General features: G+C 47.0%; 1 protein-coding gene across 1 annotated transcript in view; it reads left to right on the top strand.

Moving 5' to 3' along the window:
• The window catches only part of STRA8 (stimulated by retinoic acid 8), a 135,502-nt gene extending 122,479 nt beyond the window's left edge, over positions 1-13,023 (top strand). Inside the window, exon 8 of the mRNA XM_086953610.1 lies at positions 12,949-13,023. Within this exon, the coding sequence (XP_086809736.1) occupies positions 12,949-13,023 (75 nt within the window). The remainder of the gene's footprint in view (positions 1-12,948) is intronic.
• Positions 13,024-22,719: the final 9,696 nt, after the last annotated feature.

A 22,719-nucleotide genomic window follows, 5' to 3' on the forward strand; every position in this document is an offset into this window, starting at 1 on the left:
TAAGGAGTGGGAACCTTGCATCATGGGGACCTCAACACGCATACGTATCTTGTTGGTGGTGAGCGGATTCACCAGTTGCGGGATCTTGCGTGGCCCACTTCGTTGATCATGCCTCCTCTCTCTCGTGCGACATGCCCACTTCATGCTCATTGCGTGCGGTGTCTGATTCACAGGGTTGGACACTCGGAGGTGAGGACAGACCCGTATGGGTGCCTCCTTCTACCTAGTATGGCACTGCTGACCTTGCGCCCAATTGTGTGTCCGAAATTGCCTGGTGTGACCAATCAATCAATCAATCAAAGACATTTATAAAGCGCGCTACCTACCCGTAGGGTCTCGAGGCGCTTTGGGGGGGGGGGGGTGCCGCTACTGCTCGAACAGCCAGGTCTTGAGCTTCTTCCTGAAGGAGAGGTGGTCTTGGGTCAGGCGCAGGTCGGCCGGGAGGGAGTTCCAGGTCTTGGCGGCCAGGTAGGAGAAGGACCTTCCTCCTGTAGTGGCTCTGCGGATGCGTGGGACGGCGGCGAGGGCGTGGCTGGCGGATCGGAGGTGGCGTTTGGGAGCGTAGAAGTTGATTCGGTTGTTGAGGTAGCTCGGGCCTTGGTCGTGGAGAGCTTTGTGTGCGTGGGTAAGGAGGCGGAAGGTGATTCTCTTGTTGACCGGGAGCCAGTGCAGGTCTCTTAGGTGTCCGGAGATGTGGCTGTGTCGTGGGATGTCGAGGATGAGTCTGGCTGAGGCGTTCTGGATGCGCTGGAGCCTCTTCTGGATCTTGGCGGTGGTTCCGGCGTAGAGTGCGTTGCCGTAGTCCAGTCGGCTGGTGACGAGGGCCTGGGTGACGGTCTTCCTGGTCTCTGTGGGGATCCACCAGAAGATCTTCCGCAGCATGCGCAGGATGTTGAAGCATGACGAGGAGACGGCGTTGACTTGCCTGGTCATGGAGAGGGAGGAGTCCAAGATGAAACCCAGGTTGCGTGCGTGGTCCGTCAGTTTGGGTGCGGTGCCCAGGGCGGGGGGCCACCAGGAGTCGTCCCAGGCGGAGGGCGAGGAGCTCAGGATGAGGACCTCCATCTTATCTGTGTTCAGCTTCAGGCGGCTCGTCGTCATCCACTCGGCTACCTTTCTCATCCCTTCGTGCAGGTTGGCTCTGGCGGCGGCGGGGTCGTTGGTCAGGGAGAGGATCAGCTGGGTGTCGTCGGCGTAGGAGATTATGTTGAGGTTGTGTTGGCGTGCGATGGCCGCGAGGGGGCTCATGTAGACGTTGAAGAGAGTCGGGCTCAGTGAGGATCCTTGAGGGACGCCGCAGATGACTTTGGTGGCCTCCGACTTGTACGGTGGTAGGCGGACTCTTTGTGTTCTTCCGGCGAGAAAGGAGACGATCCATTCCAGCGCCTTCTGGATTCCGACGTTGCTGAGGCGCTGCACTAGGGTGCGGTGGCAGACCGTGTCGAAAGCCGCGGAGAGGTCTAGGAGGATGAGGGCCGCTGTTTCCCCGTTGTCCATCAGGGCTCGGATGTCGTCGGTGGCGGCGATGAGGGCGGTCTCGGTGCTGTGGTTGGCACGCAAACCGGACTGCGATGGGTCGAGGGATCCATTCGTCTCGAGGAAGGTGGCCAGCTGTTTGTTGACGGTCTTCTCGATGACTTTGGCTGGAAACGAGAGGAGCGAGATGGGGCGGTAATTCTTGAGTTCGGTGGGGTCTGCTGTAGGTTTCTTCAGTAGAGCGCTGAGTTCGGCGTGCTTCCAGCTCTCGGGGAAGGTGGCGGTGTCGAATGAGGTGTTGATGATGTCCCGCAGGTGGGTTGCGATGACAGCGTCGGCTTTGTTGAAGACGTGGTGAGGGCAGGGGTCGGTTGGAGATCCGGAGTGGAGGGAGTTCATCGTGTGGACGGTGTCTTCGGTGTTGACCGGGGTCCAGGCGCGGAGGGTGGTGGTGGGTGGAGGTCCTGCGGTCGTGGCGTGCGTCAGTTGAGTGCTGAAGCTGTCGTGTATGTCCGCGATCTTGTTGTGGAAGTAGGAGGCGAGGGAGTTGCAGAGGTCTTGCGAAGGGGTGATGTCGTTGTTTCCGGCGTTGGGGTTGGAGAGCTCTTTCACGATGTTGAAGAGTTCCTTGCAGTTGTGTGCGTTGTTGTCCAGTCGGTTCTTGAAAGCCGTTTTCTTGGCGATGCGGATCAGTTGGTGGTGTTTCCGGGTGGCGAGCTTGAGGGTGGTCCTGTTGTCCGGCGTGGGTTCCCTTCTCCAGGCTTTCTCGAGGGCTCGGCAGTTCTTCTTGGAGCTTTTGAGTTCGTCGGTGAACCATGGAGCTCTCTTACTGCCGGGTCTGCTGGGCGGGGTCCTCAGTGGGGCGAGTTCGTCTGCGCAGTTGCTGATCCACTTCGTGAGGTTGTCGGCGGCCTGGCTGGGGTTCGCTGAGCTGACTGGAGGGAGCTGGCTCAGGGAGGCGACGAGCTGGTCGGCTGTGATCTTGTTCCAACTTCGTCGTTCTTCTGAAGGTGAAGTGGATGCATCTGTGATCTGTCCAGTGGAGTTCTGTGGCGTGGCTGAAGGCGATGTCTCTGCTGGATGAGAAGATGGCGTCGAGTGTGTGTCCGGCGAGGTGGGTGGGGGTGGACACTAAGCATGGGCGAATTTTGCGAATCTCGCGTTCGCGAATTTTGCGGATTTGCGAACTCGCAATCCGCAAAATCCGCGAATTCTCGCGAATTTGCGGATTTTTTTTTGTGTTTGCGCGGGTTTCTGCCAGTTCGCGAGGGTTTTGTACAATGTCGCAAATTGCGAACTTACCTGTCGGGTCGCAAGTTTCGCGAACTTGTTGTTTCTACGTGTCCAGCCTGTTTGGGACACTCTTCTTCATCACTGCCACTCTCTGTCACCACTGCCACTCTCTGACTACTCATGCCACCCTCTGGCCCACCCATGCCACCCTCTGTTTCATCACAGCACCCTCTGGTTTTCCAGTCAGTGTACATTATTGTGGCAACGCAAGCACACCTTCCCTGCCTCAAGTGACCTGAATTAATTTGGGGCTGATTAATGTGTCACAGAATATTTTTTTAGCTGGCACCTGCTTCCTTAGTGCTTCCTGATTAGTGATCTTTTGCACTTGCTAAGTGCTTTCATTGTTGCAAAATTAGTTACAACACCTGCCCTGCCCCAACTGACAATAATGAATTAGGGGCTGATTAATGGATTTGAACTTCCAGCCTGGCTCCTGCTTGTCTCCCTTAGCTGTAATTCAGGACCTTTGTGGCATATGTGTAACTATTCTGAGGTTCAGAGCAGGGTCACATAATAGTTGCAACTGGCAACTGAACTCTGGAGGGGCCCCTCAGGAAGCACTACAGGAAATGGCTACTAATGATGAGCCTGAACTTTTGAACCTGGTAAGTAGTTTCAGTTTTGCTAAGATCGTATTTCTGCAATTTTGCACTTATTCGCGGGGCGCGAAGTTGTACTGGGAAGCCGCGAACTCACGCGAACAGTGCGAGCAAAATCCGCTGCTCGCGGATTTGCGGATTTTGCGGGAGATTCGCGAATCTCGCGGATTGCGAATTTACCAAAAATCCGCAAAATCCGCGAGCGAAACGGATTTTCCGCCCATGCTTAGTGGACACCAGCTGCTTGAGTCCAAGGTTGGCGAGGTTGTCGAGCAGGGTGCTGGTGTTGCAGTCGTTGTTGTTCTCCAGGTGGAAGTTGAAGTCCAGTGACCAGTATCAAGGCTCACCAGCTGTTGTGCCTTATTTCCAGGGAGGTACGGAATTTGCAACTCTTCATTGTGTGTTACCTTTATTGTCTTGTGCGACCCGTATCAATGCGCACCGGACGTTGAAACTCATTTCCAGGGAGGTACTAAGCTTGCAACTCTTCATTGTGCTGAGGGGGTAGAGTAGGATTTTTGCATACTACTGATGTCCTTTGAACACGGTTGGGACTAGTACTGCTAGTAATATTTCCAAGTGTGTTTTATTTCCAGAAGTACATGATGTTCATGTTGTGCTGATTATTGTGTGTGTTGATTACTAACATTAAATAGATACATCACATGTGAAGTCTCTTTTGTGACGCTCAGTGTATGTATTGTGAGTGAGTGCTGTGCCAATGCTTTACACATTGTCTCAGTGCCAAACAACCCAAGAGTGAGCGCAGGTTGTACAGTGAGAGTAATCACCCACCCCTGATGGGAGTGGTAGGTTTTGCCTGGCTAGGGTTTCGCTGTCATCCACTCAGAGGGGTATTCTATATGTTAATGATGTCTTATTTAGCCTCCTGGAGCACAGGTACATTAGCAGGCTTGTCATGACGCCCAGCACGTGCTGTCCACCAGATTGGGCGCCATTCCTCTCCGGCAGCTGCACATGCAGGTTGCACACCTCTGCTGTATGAGGGTTGTCCAGCAGCTTTTTAGCGTTAGCCAAGTAGCGTAAGGAGCACTGTTCCCCTTTTAAGGAGGAGCCTCCAGGTCCCACCAGAGAGTCTGCAGGAGTTTAGTTGTGAAGGTCATGATGTCCTCTTTTGTACCCCTGGGGACCCTCCAAGTGCGAATATTGATCCAGCGGCTCTGATTTTCCAAGTCTTCCTGCTTTGCCTGTAGTTCCACCTGCTGCTTCTTGAGGGTGGACACTCTAAACCAGAGCATTTCTTGGTCCTCTGCCCGTGTGTCCGCTGCGTGTTCCAAGTCACCCACATGGTCTTCTACTTCAAATATGTCCTGCCGCATTTCCTGGATGCAAGACTTGAAGTCAGTTTTGAGGGAGCTAATTCCGGAGTGGATATCCTTCAGGGATTGGTCTATATTGTCCTGCGTGATCGGTACTGTCAAGGATCCCACAGCCACTGCAGTTGTGAGGCTTGCTTTCAGTTCCATGTCAGATGTTGATGCCTTGTGCCAAAGCGATGTGGCAGAGGTCTCCGTGGCTGACCTGGTGCGTGGCATGGTGTAACTATGCCAGCACACAGATATGGCAAAGGGGAGTCCCTCCCCACCACACCACCCCAGCAGGTCAAGAGGCACGGGGCAAAGAAGCTGTCAGGTGCAGGAGGCGGTGGAGGACTCCTTTACCTATGGCCACTCAAGGGCAGCAGGGAGGGGTCACCGATGCACTATTCAGTGTGGCATAAGTTAGGCCTCCAGGTGCACCATGAAGTTCGAGGTTGCCCAATAGGGCACCCACCATGCACAGGCCACCCAGGGCAGTCCGAACGAGATCCGGGCAAGCGGCACTGTGGGGGTGCCCACTGCAGAGGTGGTTCTAGTTCTGTCACTCCTTGTGGAAAGGGTAAAAGTGGGGCTCATCTAGCATAAATACAGTCTCCTCTTGACCTGGGGCGGCACTGCAGGTCTGCAAGCCTGAATTTCTATTCCGGAGTCCAGAGTTTCAGAGCATCAGTGATGGTGAAGGTCCTAGGCCGTGCTTTCAATTGTGTAGGCAGTGAGAGAGTCCAACTAGGTGCTAGGGCCCAGACCACGTCCCAGCAGCAGCAGCTCACACCTCAAAAGGCAGTCCACCCCCCCCCCCCCCCCCCCCCCCACTGCACTGTTCAAATCACTTAACGCAGGATGGGGGTCTCGCCCCTATAAAGACAACCTCCAAAGAGTGGCCCCCTTGTAAGGCCTCAAGGGGGAGCCCCTTTTCCTGGCACTGATGGGGGCTCCTGAGTGCTAGGTGGTTCAGTACCAGTCACTGCCGCCACTTTCCACAGTTAAGGGGTGACACTCTAAGCATGCTAGCTGGCGCCGGGTGCAGGAGGGAAGCAGAGCATTTAGGCCCCCGCATCAATTAGTTCATCCATTGCGGGGAGGGGAAGCATTGCCTCGTCGTGGTCACCTCTGATGAAGGCGTCAGGTCAAGCTTCAACTGGGGTCACCTTAACTAGCACCGCCCTGTGTCGCCACGAAGGTAGTAAAGTTAGGTGTGGTCCTGGGGCCTTATGCAGGACAGTGGTTGCTCCCGTGGGGCTTCTGGAAAAAGGGGGGTTGAGGACAGAGCGCTCCAAGTGACAGCAACACATCAATACAATCACAGTCTCTGCCGTGACGGGCAACCCCCTCCATCCACTAGTCAAGAGGAGCATCCAAGGGGAGCAGAGCGCTGATGCCTCCATGCATTAATCACTTCATTCACTTCTGGGGTTGTGGCCTCACTCCAGCACAGTCACCTCTGGCAGGGGGCCCCTTAACCAGGCATCAAGGGGCCCCCGGAGTCAATCGCAGATGGGGGTTAATCTCCCTGTGCCCCCACTCCAACGTGGCTGATGCTGATCTCAGGATCAGGGCCTGATACAGGGTAATGCATGCTCCCGGGCCAGACTCGCAAGATGGCAGATTGAGGAGAGTGCATAGGGCCCAGAAAGCACAACGGAGCTGCTGGACACACTGGAGCGGGGCGTGTCCCCGGCGTGCCGTCGTCCGATGACTCCAGCACATGCTGCTGTAAGGGGACAAATTCAGGGCCCACCCCTGGGTGATTAGGCAGACTGAAAAGGCCACAGGAGTTCAGAGCTAAGGCGCCAGACCTCTCACTCCATTCCTGTCCTGGCCATGCTCCGTGGACTTTCTTTTCAAAGTGAGGGATCACAACACTTACAAGTGATTTGAATCCTGGTGCCCTACTTCCAAAGTCGATTTTTACCTTTTGTACCAGATAGACGGGGTTGTTCCTGTGGAGAGCTTTGTATATGATACACACTGAGTCAGACTGGCCTATAGGATAATCAGTCAGTGCACCGAGGGGCCGGTCTGAAGGGTAAGTGTCTGGGTCTGTTTTTTGGCTGTTTGTGGGTCTGTTTAATGGTCTGCTGGGCCGGTTTTTACTGTTGATTTGCTTGATACAAAAACAAGCATTTCCTACAGCAAGCTCAAATCCATGCAGCCTTCCATACCTTGCAAAGCAAGTACAGGGCATGTCTTTACAAGTTAAACACTGCACAAATATGTAAACATGAGCCTCTTTAAAAACAAAAAGAAAACTTTAAGCTCTTTGTTTGAAATGAGGTCTCAGTCCAAGTAGGGACCCTCACACTAATCAGGGGAATGGAGTCATGCAGCTAAGAAAACCCCAGGTCACCCCATTGGTAGCTTGGCACGAGCAGTTAGGCTTATCGCAGAAGCAATGTGTAAAGCATTTGTACATACACACATAGTAATACAGTGAAAGCACTACAAAATGAGTACACATCAGTTTAGAAAAATAGCCAATATTTATCTGAATAAAACAAGACCAAAATGACTAAAATCCAACATACACAAGCCAAAATATTACTTTTGAAAGGTTAAGTAAGTTTAGTCCATAGACATCAATGGATTGTTTTTCTATTAGCATAAAGTACCTTAGATGCATCAAAAATCAAAGTCGAAGCAGGTGCAGGGGAGATTAGGTGCCAAAAAAGCAAAGCATTGCGTCAGTTCCTTACTACACAGGGGAGGTGCTGGACCAGTTCCTTATTGGCAGCAGAGGTGATGCGTCAGTTTCTGGACACGCAGCCTCTGTTCCGTACAGCGCTATCGGGTCCACGAAGAATCATCGCCCAGGGATATTGCGGTGGAAATCAAGACCCAATGCGTCGATGCAACAGCGACAAAGCAGGCGCTGCAGCAATTTTGAGCAGCGGTTCGTTAAAAAAACATATGCTGGGAGTTGATGCGTGGATTTTCCCCTTCAGATCACCAGATTCTACTTCAAAGGGCCCAAGAACTGGATTTGGCAAAACTTGGCAAGTCAGGACTTCAGCAGAAGTGGCAGGTAAAGTCTTTGATGGCCCTGAGAGTTCTTAACAGGAGGCACGTGTGCACAAGCCCTTGGAGAACCTTGGAAGCAGGATATAGAAAGCAAAGTCCAGCCCTTTCTCTTCCAGGACATAAGCAAGCAAGCACCAGGCAGAGTGTCAGTCCCTCCTACAACATCCAGCACTTTTTCCTGGCAGAATGTCCTCAGTCCAGAAGTGGTCTGATGTTGGGGTGTGAGAGGTCCAATACTTACCCCTTTCTGTCTTTGAAGTAGGCACACTTCAAGAGAAAGCTTTTGTATTGTACAAGACCCCGCCTTTTCCTGACCTGGTTCTAGACACACTACCGGGTGGGTGGAGACAGCTTTGTGTGAGGACAGGCACAACCCTATTCAGGTATCAGTGACAATTCCTCACATCACTAGCTCAGGAAGGCCATCAGCCTGGTGATGGACCGTCCGGATGTGCAAGGCACACCTCTGCTCCCTTTGTGTGACTGTCATCCTAACCCAGACATGTATTCTACATACAGGCAGAGTGCCCACTTTCTAAAAGCCATTGACATCAATGGGGTATCCCAATAGCATGCAGAATCTGGGGAATTCTAATAGTATATAGACAGGGGTTATGCTATTAAATATACGATTACTTTTATACTTTTCTAGGTAAGTCCACTGTTACTTAGGACTAGCAATCAATGTTACATTGAAACGAAATGACGACAGGACTACAAAAGTGTGAGCGATATTTAAAAAAAATCATATATCATATATGTTGACGTAGATATCAATATTCGAAAGACGAGACTGATGCTTGACCGTAAACGTTACAAACAAATGTGCCTAATACATTACATGAAAATAGACACAATGGAAAACTTAACAGGAATAACATAAAAACACGGATAGTTTGAGCATCCACAAATCACTGCTGTTCCCTAGACAGATATATGTTTTGCATTCTAACATAGATAATTTGTTCAGATTACGTCAACTTTTCGACCCCCCCCCCCAAAAAAAAAAAATTAGTGTAGTTGAGTAACATCACCATGGGGTCTTCCTCAGGACTACTATATATTCGATTATGAGCAGCCTGTTATAGATAGTTTTCTCTGTCTGAATTCGAATAACAGGGATCATGCACACTCTCATCTTAAATTTATGGATATCTTTATAAATGGATGAACTTATTCTATCCATGTTTAGCTAGCAATGGAGGCATAAACGTGCTTCCTTTGTGCCAAAATCACATCATCGCACAGTCAAAGTGGTGGCATCCAAAAACCATGTGCAGTAATTATTCCCTGTGCTATGGCGTACTGAATAAATCAGTCTGCACAATTTTAAAACCAACTTCACCAAAAGATGTTTTTTAAATTGTGAATTCAGAGACTCCAAATCTCTTCCTGCTCTCAATGGGAAATTACACTTAAAAGATATTTCTGGCCAATCCCCATGTTACCCTGTGGGAGAGATAGGCCTTGCAATAGTGAAAAACAAAATTAGCAGTATTGCTAAACACACCAGTACATGTCCTACCTTTTAAATGCACTCCATGGGACTGCCTTGGGCCTACCTTAGGGATGACCTACATGTAGTAATAGGTAAGGTTTGGGCCTGGCGAGTGGATGCATTTTCCAGGTCAGCGTGGTAGTTTGTGGGTGGCACAATCAGTGCTGCAGGCCCACTAGTAGCATTTGATATACAGGCCCCTGGGCACACCTGGTGCACTTTACTATGCACTTACTAGTAAATCAGATATGCCAGTCATAGATAAACTAATCACCGATACAATTTAGAGAATGAACATAAGTACTTTAGCACTGGTTAGCAGTGGTAAAGTGCCCAGAGTCCTAAAACCAACAAAAACTGGTCAGAAAAAATAGGTGGAAGAAGATAAAACGTTTGGAGATACCTCTGCAAAAAGGGCCAGGTCCAACACTTTTTAATTCACTAATGGGGCCACTTTTATTTTGTGTCCCATTCCCTGGATTCAGACCATTGTGTAAGTGCTTTCTTATTTAAGGGTAGCAGCCGTTTGAGTATACCTAGTCAGGAGAATACAATCTTTGGCTTTTCAGGCGGACTCTGCACGTTAGATGTTTTTCTTGTGCTAGAACTGGATGTACTGTCCCTAGCACCACTTTGCACTACACAATGAAAGTGAAAGTAGTGCCTGAGGTTGTGACCCTCCTTGCTGTACCCAGCTTTGTCTGTCAGCATGTGTCATACCCGAATTAGTATCTCTGAAGACTGTCGGGGATAGGGGAGAGGGGTTGTGGATAGAACAGCTAGGTCTGACAGAATATTAGAGATTAGTGGGATAGCGGTAAGGGAAACACCTTTGAAAGATAGCAGATGAGAGACCATGAAATAGAGAATATATTATGACAGTTAAAAAAGCCAGCTAGCCACATAGATAAAAGAGGTGACCAAGATTAGAGGTTTGAAAATGAAAGGCAAGAGATTGTCAATAAGAGAGAATAATAATTCACAGTATGAGAGGGGAAGAGAGCAGAGGGATGGCAATGAAAGCTGAAGAGAGCAAAGAATTGGCCATGAAACAGCTGACGAGTGACAATCCATGAGGGCGGATTCGTGTCAGTAATTTATAGTGGAGGCTTGCCAATGAATGACAGCAGAGCAGTGACAGATTACAAGAGTTTTGAAAAACAAAAAACGATGAAATGTTTGAACATAGCTCAGCCACTAATAATTACTCTTGGCCCCTTTTCAGTTCATTTTGGTTTTTCTGTGCCTTCTGTGCCACTCAAGACTGCGACTAGTCATATGCAAATCAGTCTTTTTCTTCTTCAGTTGGACTCTATTAAGAACAGGCCAGTGGAATAGAAAGTGGGGACGTAGCAGTGAAAAAGGAGATGTTTTGAAGCAGAGGACATGGGTCACAATAAAAGAGAGCGAAGGAGTGACAATCAAAGTAGAGTATTTACAATGAATGGGATCAGAGGATTGACTGAAATAGAGCAGAGAGACATTGAAAGAATTATTCAGTGCCATTGAAATATAAAAATATGACAGGTTAGAGTAATGGCAATGAACGAGAGTACGTAGAGAAAGAAAAATTAGAAAAGTAAATTAAAAGAGATAAGGCAGACCATGACATATTAGAGGGTTGAAAATAAAAGACAAATGGCTAACAGTTATCAGAAAAAAAAAATTCTAGTGAAGAGTTTCTCCTTATTTTGAAAATCCATTTGGAGTGTACTATCCTGTGACTGAACAAGCTTGACCTCACAATGAATCAGATAAAATAGTTACAATGAGAGAAGGAAAAGAGACATGTAAATGAAAAAGAGTACAATGAGGGGCAGGTGCAGAGAAGAGTCGAGAAGTGGAAGTAAAAGAGACCAGATGAGGATACTCAAAAAGATAGCATGAAGTATTGAGAGAACTGTGGTCTCCTAGGTTATAGTTCAAGAAAAAAGGAGTGACAATTAGCAGAGAGGTATTGAGCAATCAAAAGAGTGTCCGTAAAAGATATTCATGGAAAAACATGGTCTACGGTCAGAAGAGTAACAAAGGAAAGTTAGTGGACTGACAAAGAAAGTAGGAGCAAGTGGAGTGATGATGACATGTACTTGGAGGAAAATACAAAATTTTGCACAATTTTCACAAATTTCTCAGTTGTTCAGCACCTCTTCCATAGTCTAAGATGCATGGTAGGTGTTTCTCTTGATTAGCATAGGGAAAGGACACATAATCTATGGGAATGAACTGTGAAATTATGATTGTAATTTTGATTACAGTAATGTAAGGAATGCTAGAACTTACACTGATAAATACTTTTTGAGGGACAGGCAATTGCATCCATTAGCCATGACCTATTAATTACAATGTCCCCCATTTGAATTATGAGGTTTGCAGTGTTCCAACATATCTTTTTACTCTCACAGAGAGATTTCGACTGCTGAAATGTGATATTATGTGGGGAAAATGAGGAGTTGCCCAGGCTGTCCGCCCCGGAATTAACGATACCCCGGTAATTCTCCAGTAGTTGTTAATTTCTAGTGGCATACTCAGGGTTCAACTTCTAATAGTCAAAATTTTACCCACCCTTATAGAAAAATCTGGTATCAATAATTTGAAAGGTGGGGAAAACACAAGCCATTTTCCAGGCCACTCACCACAGGAGTTGATATATGATATGTGTGGCGAAAGCAATCTATTTGGAGTGGGGCATGGTGGTGTCCATATTATAAGGCCCTGATTACGAGTCCACGGGCTGCCAGACTCGTGTGGTGGTTTCCTGACCACCCTATTAGGAGTCAGGCGATTGAACCACCAGAGCCGCCAGGGAACCGCTGTGTACTGGTGGTGCTTTGGCGGTGTAGAGGCTTCAATATGCTCAGCGGGACCGCCTCGGTACCGCCAATCATATCAGGAGTTTCCTCTCTGCAGCGGTATTCTTGGCAGTTCCTCCTATACAAAAACCCTGGTGAAGAGAAAAAAAAGGAGGTCCCACAGGGCCCCCGGCCCTTTGGTGCCTCTGTACTCTGTTGATGCACACAACATGTGCCCCCCCTGTGTGCACACAAGTTCCTGCACAGCATGGACTTTTTAGTCCATGCCGTACAGGAACTGGTATTAGCGCTCCCATTCCGTTACCCGCTGTGGGAACGCCCAAAAAAAACACAACAGACAAGTGGAAACTCCTAATTTGGTGGGTTCCGACCACGGCTTTGGCAGTGCGGCGGCGGGCGTAGCTGTCGCCACACCACCAAAGTCGTAATCAGACCCTTAATGTTTTATTACAAGTTTAATTTCATTTTATGTCTGTGAATCATAGTCACAATTCAGAACAATAAATAGTGTGCAAATTCCAAATAAGTGGCTTTCCCAACGACCTAATCACAGACAAACGTGCTAATCCTCTGTAACCCTATTCTCATTTAGGAGTACTTTTGCTAGCCAAAGTACTATCAGTGCATTAACCATTTATTCTTGTGGTACAAATTCCAACAGCTATTTTAATAGAATGAATCGCATACCAATGGAAATAAGCCCCTCAAACCTTCTTACACATGATATTTACCACATATAGTTTCATATGAACTGATTTTATCCTTCAAGGTGAGTACATTGAAAGTAATTTATAATTTGGACAACATCCTGCCACTTATTATTAGATTGCTACTCCTGATAGTATTGAAAATACTGAGGGGAATTAAAATAGATACCTCTAAATGTTCTAATCTGTTTCTTTTTCATTCAGGACACCAGCCTGCAGATTGACTATGAGACTGTGATGCTGAGATGCACAGAAACCTTTGACGATGAAGACTTGTGAAGACACTCGAACCCTTGATATTCACAGTGCCTTTTCAAACTTCCAGGCACACTTCTTAATATAGTGATTCATAAAGGTTATGAAATTCTTCTTAAAACGTTTTCTGATTTAGACAAGTCTGTTTTAACTCTTCTGAAAATATCAATAACGGCCTGACGGACCAACCCCCTAAAGAGCTTTGCACTCTTCTGAGGCACAGAATTTACATTTTTGACATTAATAAAGGATCACTCAGTAAGATTTTCAGGTGCTGCTAAAAGCAGTTACCTCAGATTTTTGTAGCGCCCCTTGCATACCAGGCTGGATACCAGCTTTGTGAGGCAATATTCACAGTGCTCAAAACAGTCTGTTGCTGTTTCAAATTCACTCTGATCTAGTAATACACCCTAAACACATCTTACTATACAACTATTCTCGGTTGTCAGATTATGAAATGTTCTTCCCAGGAAAGTTGAGTGCAGGCTTACTCTTCTGACTTAAGCAATACTCTGTTATCTCTAATATGAAAACAAATCTTCAGTTTGGATCCTCTTTGTCCTTCTAGGTATGTATTGGTTCATGGTACACCGAATGATGAATACTATAACAGGCCTAACAGTACTTATCACTACCTTTGTCGTGTCAAAAATCTGTGCACCCTCAATGAAAACAAAGGTCAAAACAAGTGTGTTATGACGTTAGAGCTAACCAAACTTCCTAAAACTATGTGTCAGTGCTCAAGAAAATAATCAGTGACCACTAACCAAATTAGGACATTTACAAAACAAATCCTTCATTTCATACTTTTATAGAAGAAAAGACAATTATCCCTAATTATTGGCAGAATTGCCTGGTCAGCGATATGAATAGTGCTTTTTGCAATATTCCAAACCGTTTCTGTAGAGAAAAGACATTAACTTTGCCCCCCTTGATATATGAATTCTAACACGACAAGTCTGTGTAAATTAAACCTATTTGTACAGAAGTTTTTATTCCCTGATATTTATGATGTTTTAAAAATGTATGTATAACGTATGCATTATGAAATTAAAGAATCAGTTTAATGTTTCCTTGATATTAGCCTAAGTTATTACACAATCGTCTGTCTGCAAGAAGAGGTAATTTTCTTCCGACTTGATTTCCTCTTTCTAGCTTTCACTTAATGTGATTACATCTTCAAGTTTCTAGGTCCTTGACCATCGAGCAACAGAAAACCACCTCATGTTATATTATCAGTTACATTTCGATGAAGTGATTGGCGTTTTCATAACCTTGGAGGCTGGAAGCAAATGGGTGTTAAATGGAGAAGAGAGTTGTGTTAGGAAGTAAGCTTGGTAACAAGTTGTAGAAGGAGTACAATATTTTTTATGTTTCTCAGTAATGGAGAGTTATAGGAACGGAGGTCTCCATGCAGCTAGAGCAGACTGTGGGTGATCACATGCTAACAGAATCTCTACGAAGGGGTCTAGTTGCTACCTGCGGATACTCCACCTCTTTCAAGGATGCCTTGTTCAACAAGTTCTCAATCAATCAATCAATCAATCAATAACATTTGTAAAGCACGCTACTCACACGCTAGGGTCTCAAGGCGCTGGGGTGGGGGGAGGAGGGGTGGGTGGCTGCTACTGCTCGAAAAGCCAGGTCTTGAGTTGCTTCCTGTATGAGAGATGGTCCTGTTGAGTCGTAGGTGGGTGGGGAGGGTGATCCAAGTCCTGGCCGCCAGCTAGGTGAAGGATCTTCCGTCTGTGTAGCGGACATGCACTGAAGGCAAGTGTGTCCGTGTCAGACTGCGCATGCTCCAGAAATTCTGGTACCCGCCCATCAATCTTGAATACTGTCTCATTCATGTACTTGGCAGAGGCCTTATGAGCTCTCCGCTAAGTTGGTAAGGCTTCCCATTTCAAAAACTGCAGTTTTCCTGGATCCTGGACAGTACCCAAAACCCCATGATTTACTGAGGAGTTACAGGCTGATAAATCACCCAAATACCAACAGCTGAAATGAAAATGGCAGGCTCACTACCAACCTGAAAACATGACTCATTACAGTCTTGCCACTACCCGCCATCTTTTTGACACAACTATATTGCCTCATCAGGCAACTTTGCCAGAGAACTTTTTAATATCGTACTTTTCAGCCTGCGCACAGTTGATCTCAGATGTATATGAAAACCGTGGCAATGTATCATCCTTCTTTACTGAAAAAATATATATAGTCAATCTCTGATCACCTTCATGAGGTATGAAGGATCACCTTCATGTAGTACGAAGGCCAGACTTCATGTCCCCAGAACGGCTGTTATGGTTTGTATTTCATTATTTTGTGGAATGTGGGCTCTGCTGATGCGTGGAGTGTTCCAAGTGTGAGAAGACTAACAGCATCAGCTGTGCCGGACCCTCCTTTTGTTACTTGTAGACATTATCTTGAATAAAGAAAAAAGACACAGGAGTGGAGTGCTCTTTCTAACATGACAAATTGGCGATGAGGTGATAGGTGATCAGTGACAATGGGGTACAATTCCTATCCAAAACAGCTTAGGAATATTTTGAAGCAGTTGAAGTCGGACATAGACCACATCGCTATAGAATCCTAGCAGGAACAGCACAGTTGAGTGGTTCAACCGAGTGATTAAGGTATCATTCAATCAGCCAAGATATGCAACTTTTACAGGGAAGTACAAGTAATGAAAGCTGTATGGGCTTACTGTGTAACATCCAATGATGTCAATGGATTTTCACCTTTTGTTTTGAGGAGGGGAGAAATCCCAGAGCAAAGTTCAACCCAGGGTGGTTGGGGGAGCCGATTGTGGAAAGTTGGTCACCTGGGCAGGAATAGAATAGGTTAGTTGAGGTTCACGAAAGAAACAAATTGTATTATCACCGTAAGCATCTTGTAGGGGATTTCCATGTATAGCTATAAGCGATGAATAGTCCCACCCTTCTGCGGGGACCCAGGAGCACTTTATCCAATATATGTTCTTAAGTGGTGAAGTTTGATTTTCTTCAGTATGGCCTTGAAAAGTCACTTAAGAACTTCATAATGCAGCCTAGGGGTAGGCTACAGTGGTCAGAGTTCTTCATCATGGAATGGCAAAAGAAGAAGAGACCATAATTACATATGCTCTCAGAATATCTCTTTTTTGTTTAGTAATGGCACAGAGAAAGAACCTTCACAAACCCTTTTGCTATGAAAAGACAGATATGAAGAAGTGCAGGACCATGTGGCCCATAGGCTGCCATTATAGGTGAAGAAAAAGAAAGCTGTGCCTTCAAGAGTAAAGAGACCATCAATATCCCATCATGCTCAGCCAGAGGCAGGAGCAAAGTATTTTTCTCATAGGAAAGAGGCTTTTTTCTTATTTAAAATGTTACTTCTGTTCGACAAATGTCCTAGATGTGGCAGAAAAAAAGCTAAAACAGACCCACATGAGGTCTGCATTCTTTGTTTACCTTCCTCTCATCTTCCTGCCTCCTGTGACTTCGGTCAAACCTTCTCCAGATGTGACAGGGAGAAGATTTACCTGCAGGGAAGAAAAGAGAGGAGAAAACACCAAGTAGCCAGTGGGACCTCTGAGTGAAGGGGATGTAAATCTTCCACCAGAGCTCTTCCCTCAACCTCCAGTAGATGAGGGAGGTCTGAGAGGTGTTCTTCACCCAGAAAACGCTTTCGGTCCCGGTCGACGTTGAGGCATTTGACCTCGAGAGGAGGTAGGGTGCTGACAAGCTCACTGTCATTGACTGGCTTGACGTCAGGGTAACGTCGATGCTCGAAGTCGAGAACCACTGGAGCGACTTCGAGAGCCACTTTGCACGGCGACGGACGCCGAGACAGGTGTCACCATCGAGGGATACCGACTCACCATCGCCGAGAGGTAGAAGATCAACTTCAACAGCAAAATGTCAACAACTGGATTGGTCGACATCAAGAAGCTGGTCCTCGTCAAGTGGGCTGTGTCGATGGGGGTCACGAAGCAGGTCGTCGTCGAAGGCCAGTCGACGATGGAGATCGACGTTGAAGAATTCTTTATAGTTGAGGAGAAGAAAAGAATCTACTCTGCAGCTGACTCTCATTCCAGAGCTCCGTCATTGGTTAAGGTATTGACTTCTCCCACCCCGGCTTCTCCAGCACCAGACCCTGCTGCCCCAACAGCGCCACTTCCTCTGGCGCTACCTGTTCCTCCTGCTCCAATACATCAGCTTCCGGTACTTCCAATATTACCAGCACAGGTTCTGCCTGCTCCTGGGATGCCTCAGATTACACCGGCTCATAGGAGATGATGTTCCAGGACACCCCATCGATCTCAACATGGATGCTCATGCTCCTCCAGGAGATCATGATATGTCGCCACTCCTGCCGCAGGTGTAGATCATGCTCACGCCGTCAGCACCATAGCGATACGTCTTTGTCTACAAGATACTATTTTCCTCCATTCTCTGATTTGCCTCAACGTCGGTTGTCCCCAATTGATGACATCAGTACATTTCAGGAGGTTTTGGTTCACAGTGCAATAAAACTGAACATTCCTATGGAAACACCTACGCCATCAACGTCTGTCATTTTTGAGACGCTCAACCAACGCACGTCCTCTAGACCATTGCTTCCGCTAGTGCCAGGCATGCTGGACGGAGCCATGAAATTATTCCTTATGCCTGCACCATCAAGGCTTCAAAAGAAAAACAGACCACCGGAGAAGGATCCGCTGTTCTTACGGGCTGCCCCCATCCTGATTCAGTGGTGATTGTAGCGGTACGAAAATCTCACACCACCTCTCCATCTGCTTCTTCTCCCCCTGATAAAGAGAGCAGAAACATGGATTCGTCAGGGCGCAAGATCTGCAGCACAGCTGCTACGCCATGAAAGCGGTCAGTGCCACAGCCCTCTTAGGACGGTACGACCGTGCCTTGTGGGATTCCATCCTCCACTTTGTGGTCCACCTCCCCAAGGATCACCGGCAAGACTTTCTAGAAATTGTCCAGGAGGGGGCTATGTTCTCGCCCCATGTCATTAGCGCGGCAGCAGACTCTTCACTTCTAGCTGCTCACGGCTACTGCCACAGAATCGCGCTACTTTGGCACGCATGGCTCCATTTAACGTCTCTGAAGCTAGACGCTCAGTTATGGCTGCAAAACGTTCCCTTTTCCGGCTCCACCCTCTTCAGCTCACACACCAACGACGAAGTGGCGCAAATAAAACCAGAAATAGCTACCTTAAAAGCGGTAGGGCTAGAGAAATCTAAAGAACACTGACATTCATTCCGACCTTACCACCAACGTTTCTCCACACAGTGGGTTCAAACCCTCAATGGCAGACCGGCAGGTCACAACAGTGTCAGCTGCCTTACCAGTCGCAGCGCAAACCACAGAGAGGTTGATACTCCCAACAAACTAGCCAGGGAGGACTTCAATCCGCTGCAGCAAAACCCTGAATCCTCTATTCCTCCTCTTCTGTTACCCACTCCGGTAGGGGGAAGCATTGTACATTATCTGGCAGAGTGGCAAAACATTACAACAGACGCCTGGGTCTTGAATATTGTCAAACATGGCTATCCTCTCCGATTGACTGCCCCACCACCATCCATTCCTTCGAAGGCATCCACAACTTGCCTCAACTTTTACAGAAAGAAATCAAGACTCCGTGCCTCAAGAAAACGATGGAACCAGTCCCTCGAAAACAAGATCAAGGTATCTACTCCAGACTCTTCCTAGTCCAAAAGAAAGGCAGACACAAGTTCAGGCTGAATCTCGATCTTTGCATTGCAAACCAGTGGATCCGGAGGGAAAAAAATTCAGGATGCTGGCTATACACCAAATTTACCCTCAGCTTCAAAGGGGAGACTGGCTCTGTTCAATAGATCTACACTACGCCTATTTTCATATCCCGATCACAAAGTCCCATCGGAAGTACCTCAGGTTCGCCATGGGACAGAACCACTACCACTATGCGGTTCCCCCATTCGCCCTCAAGTCAGCGCTCAGGACATTTTCCAAATGCATGGCAGTGGTGGCAGCGCACCTTCGGAAACAAAAAAAATGTGTATATCCTTATCTGGACGATTGGCTGATCAAAGCATCTGCATTCACAGAAGCCCAAGAGCATTTCCTACGGCTGTGCAATCTGCTTTATCCCTTGGATCTACACGTCAGTGACCAAAACCCACATCCTCTCCAGTTCAGACTCTACATTTCTTAGGAGCTACCATCGATTCGTTGTAGGAAAATATGTTTTCTTCAGAGGAATGAAGGTTATCCATTCTCCAAAAATGTCTCAATCTTCAGCGGGTAACCTAGCCGTCAGTACGCATAGTCTCCTCCCTTCTCGGCTCGATGGCCTCCTGCATATTCCTGACTCCCAGTGCTCGCCTCCACATGCGTCCTCTCCAGGAGTGCTGGGAGCACCAGTGGAACCAGTTCTCAGGGAACTGGGAGGACAAGATCACCCTGTCAATTCTTTTTTTTTCTTTTTTTTTTGTTTGAATATGTTTTATTGTTTTCACGAAAACATGAACATAACTTCTTTCATTGACTCAAGCCATAACAGTGCGTGGTATCTCCACGAGTCTATTCATTAAGTACATTGCAACATTATAATCAGGATGTCATTAGCGTCATACCTTATGAAAGCGGGGTGTGCTGGTATGTGGTTGGTCATGGTGGTCCTGCGGTGTGTTAGGTATCTCGGTCTCTACTCCCAATGGCTACCTCCATCTAGCAGCCACTGGGGGGACCCATCCTACGGTGTGTGACCTAACCCTGGTGTCGCGGTTTTGCTTGTCAGCGCAGTGTTAGCTACGGATCCTGGTGGTGGGACTGATATGTCGTCCTCGTGCCTGACATGAGGCCCGTTGTCGCCTTTCACCCTGTCAATTCATGCTGTGAAGTGGTGTTTCCAGAAGAATCTCCTGAGCGAAATGCCTTTCCACCAACACAGACTTTGATCACAGACGCTTCACTACTCGGTTGTGGAGCCCACATGGATCACTTACAGATACAGGGGCTATGCTCCTCGGGAGAACAGGTGTATCATATCAACCTTCTGGAACTCCATGCAGTACTCAAGGCGTTTCGCCCTTCATTCACGACCAACAACCTGCTTGTTGAAACAGACTATACAACCACCATGTACTACCTGGACAAGCAGTGGGGAACGAGGTCCAGAGCTTTGTCGCAAGAACCCCAATCGATTTGGCACTGGCTCATCACCAGGAATCTAACGCTGGCAGCTGCGCATCTTCCAGTGGAACAGAATATCCATGCAGCCACACTCTGCAGGATTTATGACGAAAACCACGAGTGACTACTGAACGAAGAAGTGGTGCAAAGTATTTTCTGTTTGCGGGGCACACCTTCTATAGATCTGTTCGCCACAGAGGAAACCTAAAAATGCTATGACTTCGTCTCCAGATTTTACCATCCAAAGTCTCTAGGGAAAGCCTCATGGATTGACTGGTCAAACACATTTCTTTACTCTTTTCCCTCAATACCATTTATACAAACAGTCCTACAGAAACTGGCATCCACAACAGGTCAAATGATACTCATCGCCCCAGAATGGCAGAGACAGCTGTGGTTTCCAGACCTCCTCCCCTGGTCTATCCATCCACATCTCAGACTGCCTTGCAGACCGTACCTTTTTACAAAGTTCATAGGTCAACTTATACACCCCAGCCTTTCATCTTATAGTTTGGCAACATGGCTCGTAAGCGATGTAGTTATGTGGTGCTCTTCCAACCAATTTGATCCCACATCTTGCCAGGAAGACGTCATTCTCCCTTATTTATTACACCTTGCCAAGTCTGGCCTTCAATACTCTTCAATCAAAGTCCAACTGTCTGCTCTAACGGCATACAGTAAAAGTCCTTCACAAATCTCTTTCCTTAGGATTCCAGTTATTAAAGATCTTTCCTCCCATTAGACGCCCTTCTCCTCCATGGGAGCTGAATGTAGTACTGTCTCGGCTTATGCTTCCTCCCTTTGAAACCATTCACAAAGCTTCATTACAGCATCTCACATGGAAAACTGCTTTCCTGGTGGCTATTACGTCAGCAAGGAGAGTTAGTGAGATTCAGGCCCTTTGCACACATGAACCTTACACAGTATTTCATTCCTCTAAAGTAGTGTTGCGCACACATCCTAAGTTTCTCCCTAAAGTGGTCTCAGATTTCGGCGTAAACCAAACTATCACTTTACTTGCATTCTTTCCAAACCCTTCATCTACAGTAGAGAGGGCTCTCCATTCGCTTGATGATAAAAGGGTGTTCAAATCTTTTTTGGACTAGACCAAGGCCATTTGTAATTCACAACAGTTATTTATCAATTACAGTCCAGTCCGTACCGGTTTACCTACTTCTAAACAGTCAATCTCAAGGTGGATTGTCTCTTGCATTCTCTGCTGCTAACAACCAGCCAACAAATCTCTTTCTGATAGGCCCAAAGCTCACTCTACCAGGGGCTAGGCAGCTACTGCTGCTCTATTGAGGAATATTTCTTTAGCGGCTACATGGTGGTCAGTCCATACATTCACTAGGCACTACTGCCTGGACAAAGATGGTAGAGAAGATGCGCAAGTAGGACAGGCATCCCTCGGAAATCTGTTTTCTTTTTTTAAGTTTGAGGAAATCTGTTTTCTTAACGGGGTTCATTTCTGGTATTTTTCTGGCTACTCCACCGCCTGAGGGGGATGAGCTTGCTATTCTATTCATCGCTTATGGCTATACATGGAAATCCCCTACGAGAGAAGGTATAGTTTCTTACCTGTAATTCTGGAAACTATACCTTTCTGTCCATCAAATCTGTTTCGCCAGCAGATCCTCGTCCTCCCAGTATCCTCACACTACCACAGGACCTATTGGTGCCTCAGTCAGCCCAGGTCCCAGACTGCCCATAAACAAGCCCTTATTGTTCCCTTACTGAAGATATCACCAACTGATCTGGGCTAATTTGTAGCCAGTTTCCCTCCTGGTGGCTAAGTTCTTGAAGAAATAGCAATAAACAACTTACCAATGACATAGAATCACAGTCCTTCTCGATGCCTCCCAATGTGGTTTCTGTGCCAATCAGCATGAAACTGCACTCATGGCCGCCAGGGACAGTCTCAAAATGGCCACGGACCAGGGCAACTCTGCATCCCCAGTCATTGTAAACCTCTTGGCAGCATTATATTTCGTATTTCCTGCATTGTTGTGGATAGACACTTTAAATCGGTATCTGTCAAAACAGTCTGAAATGGGTTACCTGTTTTCTAGCAGATCCAACACCGTTTTTTTTGTACAATCTGTCATAGTTCCCCTGTACTTCAGGGCTCATCTTTTAACCCTGCACTATTTAACTGATACTTGCTGTCTGGGTCAAACTAGTGAGGTCTTTCGGCTTTGACATTCTATGATGAATATCGAATTGCAATTCTCATAAATATATTTTGATTTTGATCTCAGCGAGGAACCCTCATTAAAAAAAAACTATATTTTGGGTACAGTCTTTGGGGGCAGCCAAGTGGTGCATAGTATCAGGAAAAGAACAGAACACATGCACACTTATCCTCACATATGGTACCCCTGAACTCACCGAGCATGTGAGGCAGAGGAAGGGAAACAGCAGCAGTCTCTTTCTTTAAAAATAATGTGCAGGCATTATCAGCATAAGTGTACAATTACAATGATTATTATTTAGACAAATCCATGTGTACCTTTACTGGCTTTTCTAATCAGATGTCACTGGCAGT

The sequence above is a fragment of the Lissotriton vulgaris genome, chromosome 1_2 (assembly GCF_964263255.1).
Source record: "Lissotriton vulgaris chromosome 1_2, aLisVul1.2, whole genome shotgun sequence".
Lineage (NCBI taxonomy): Eukaryota > Metazoa > Chordata > Amphibia > Caudata > Salamandridae > Lissotriton > Lissotriton vulgaris.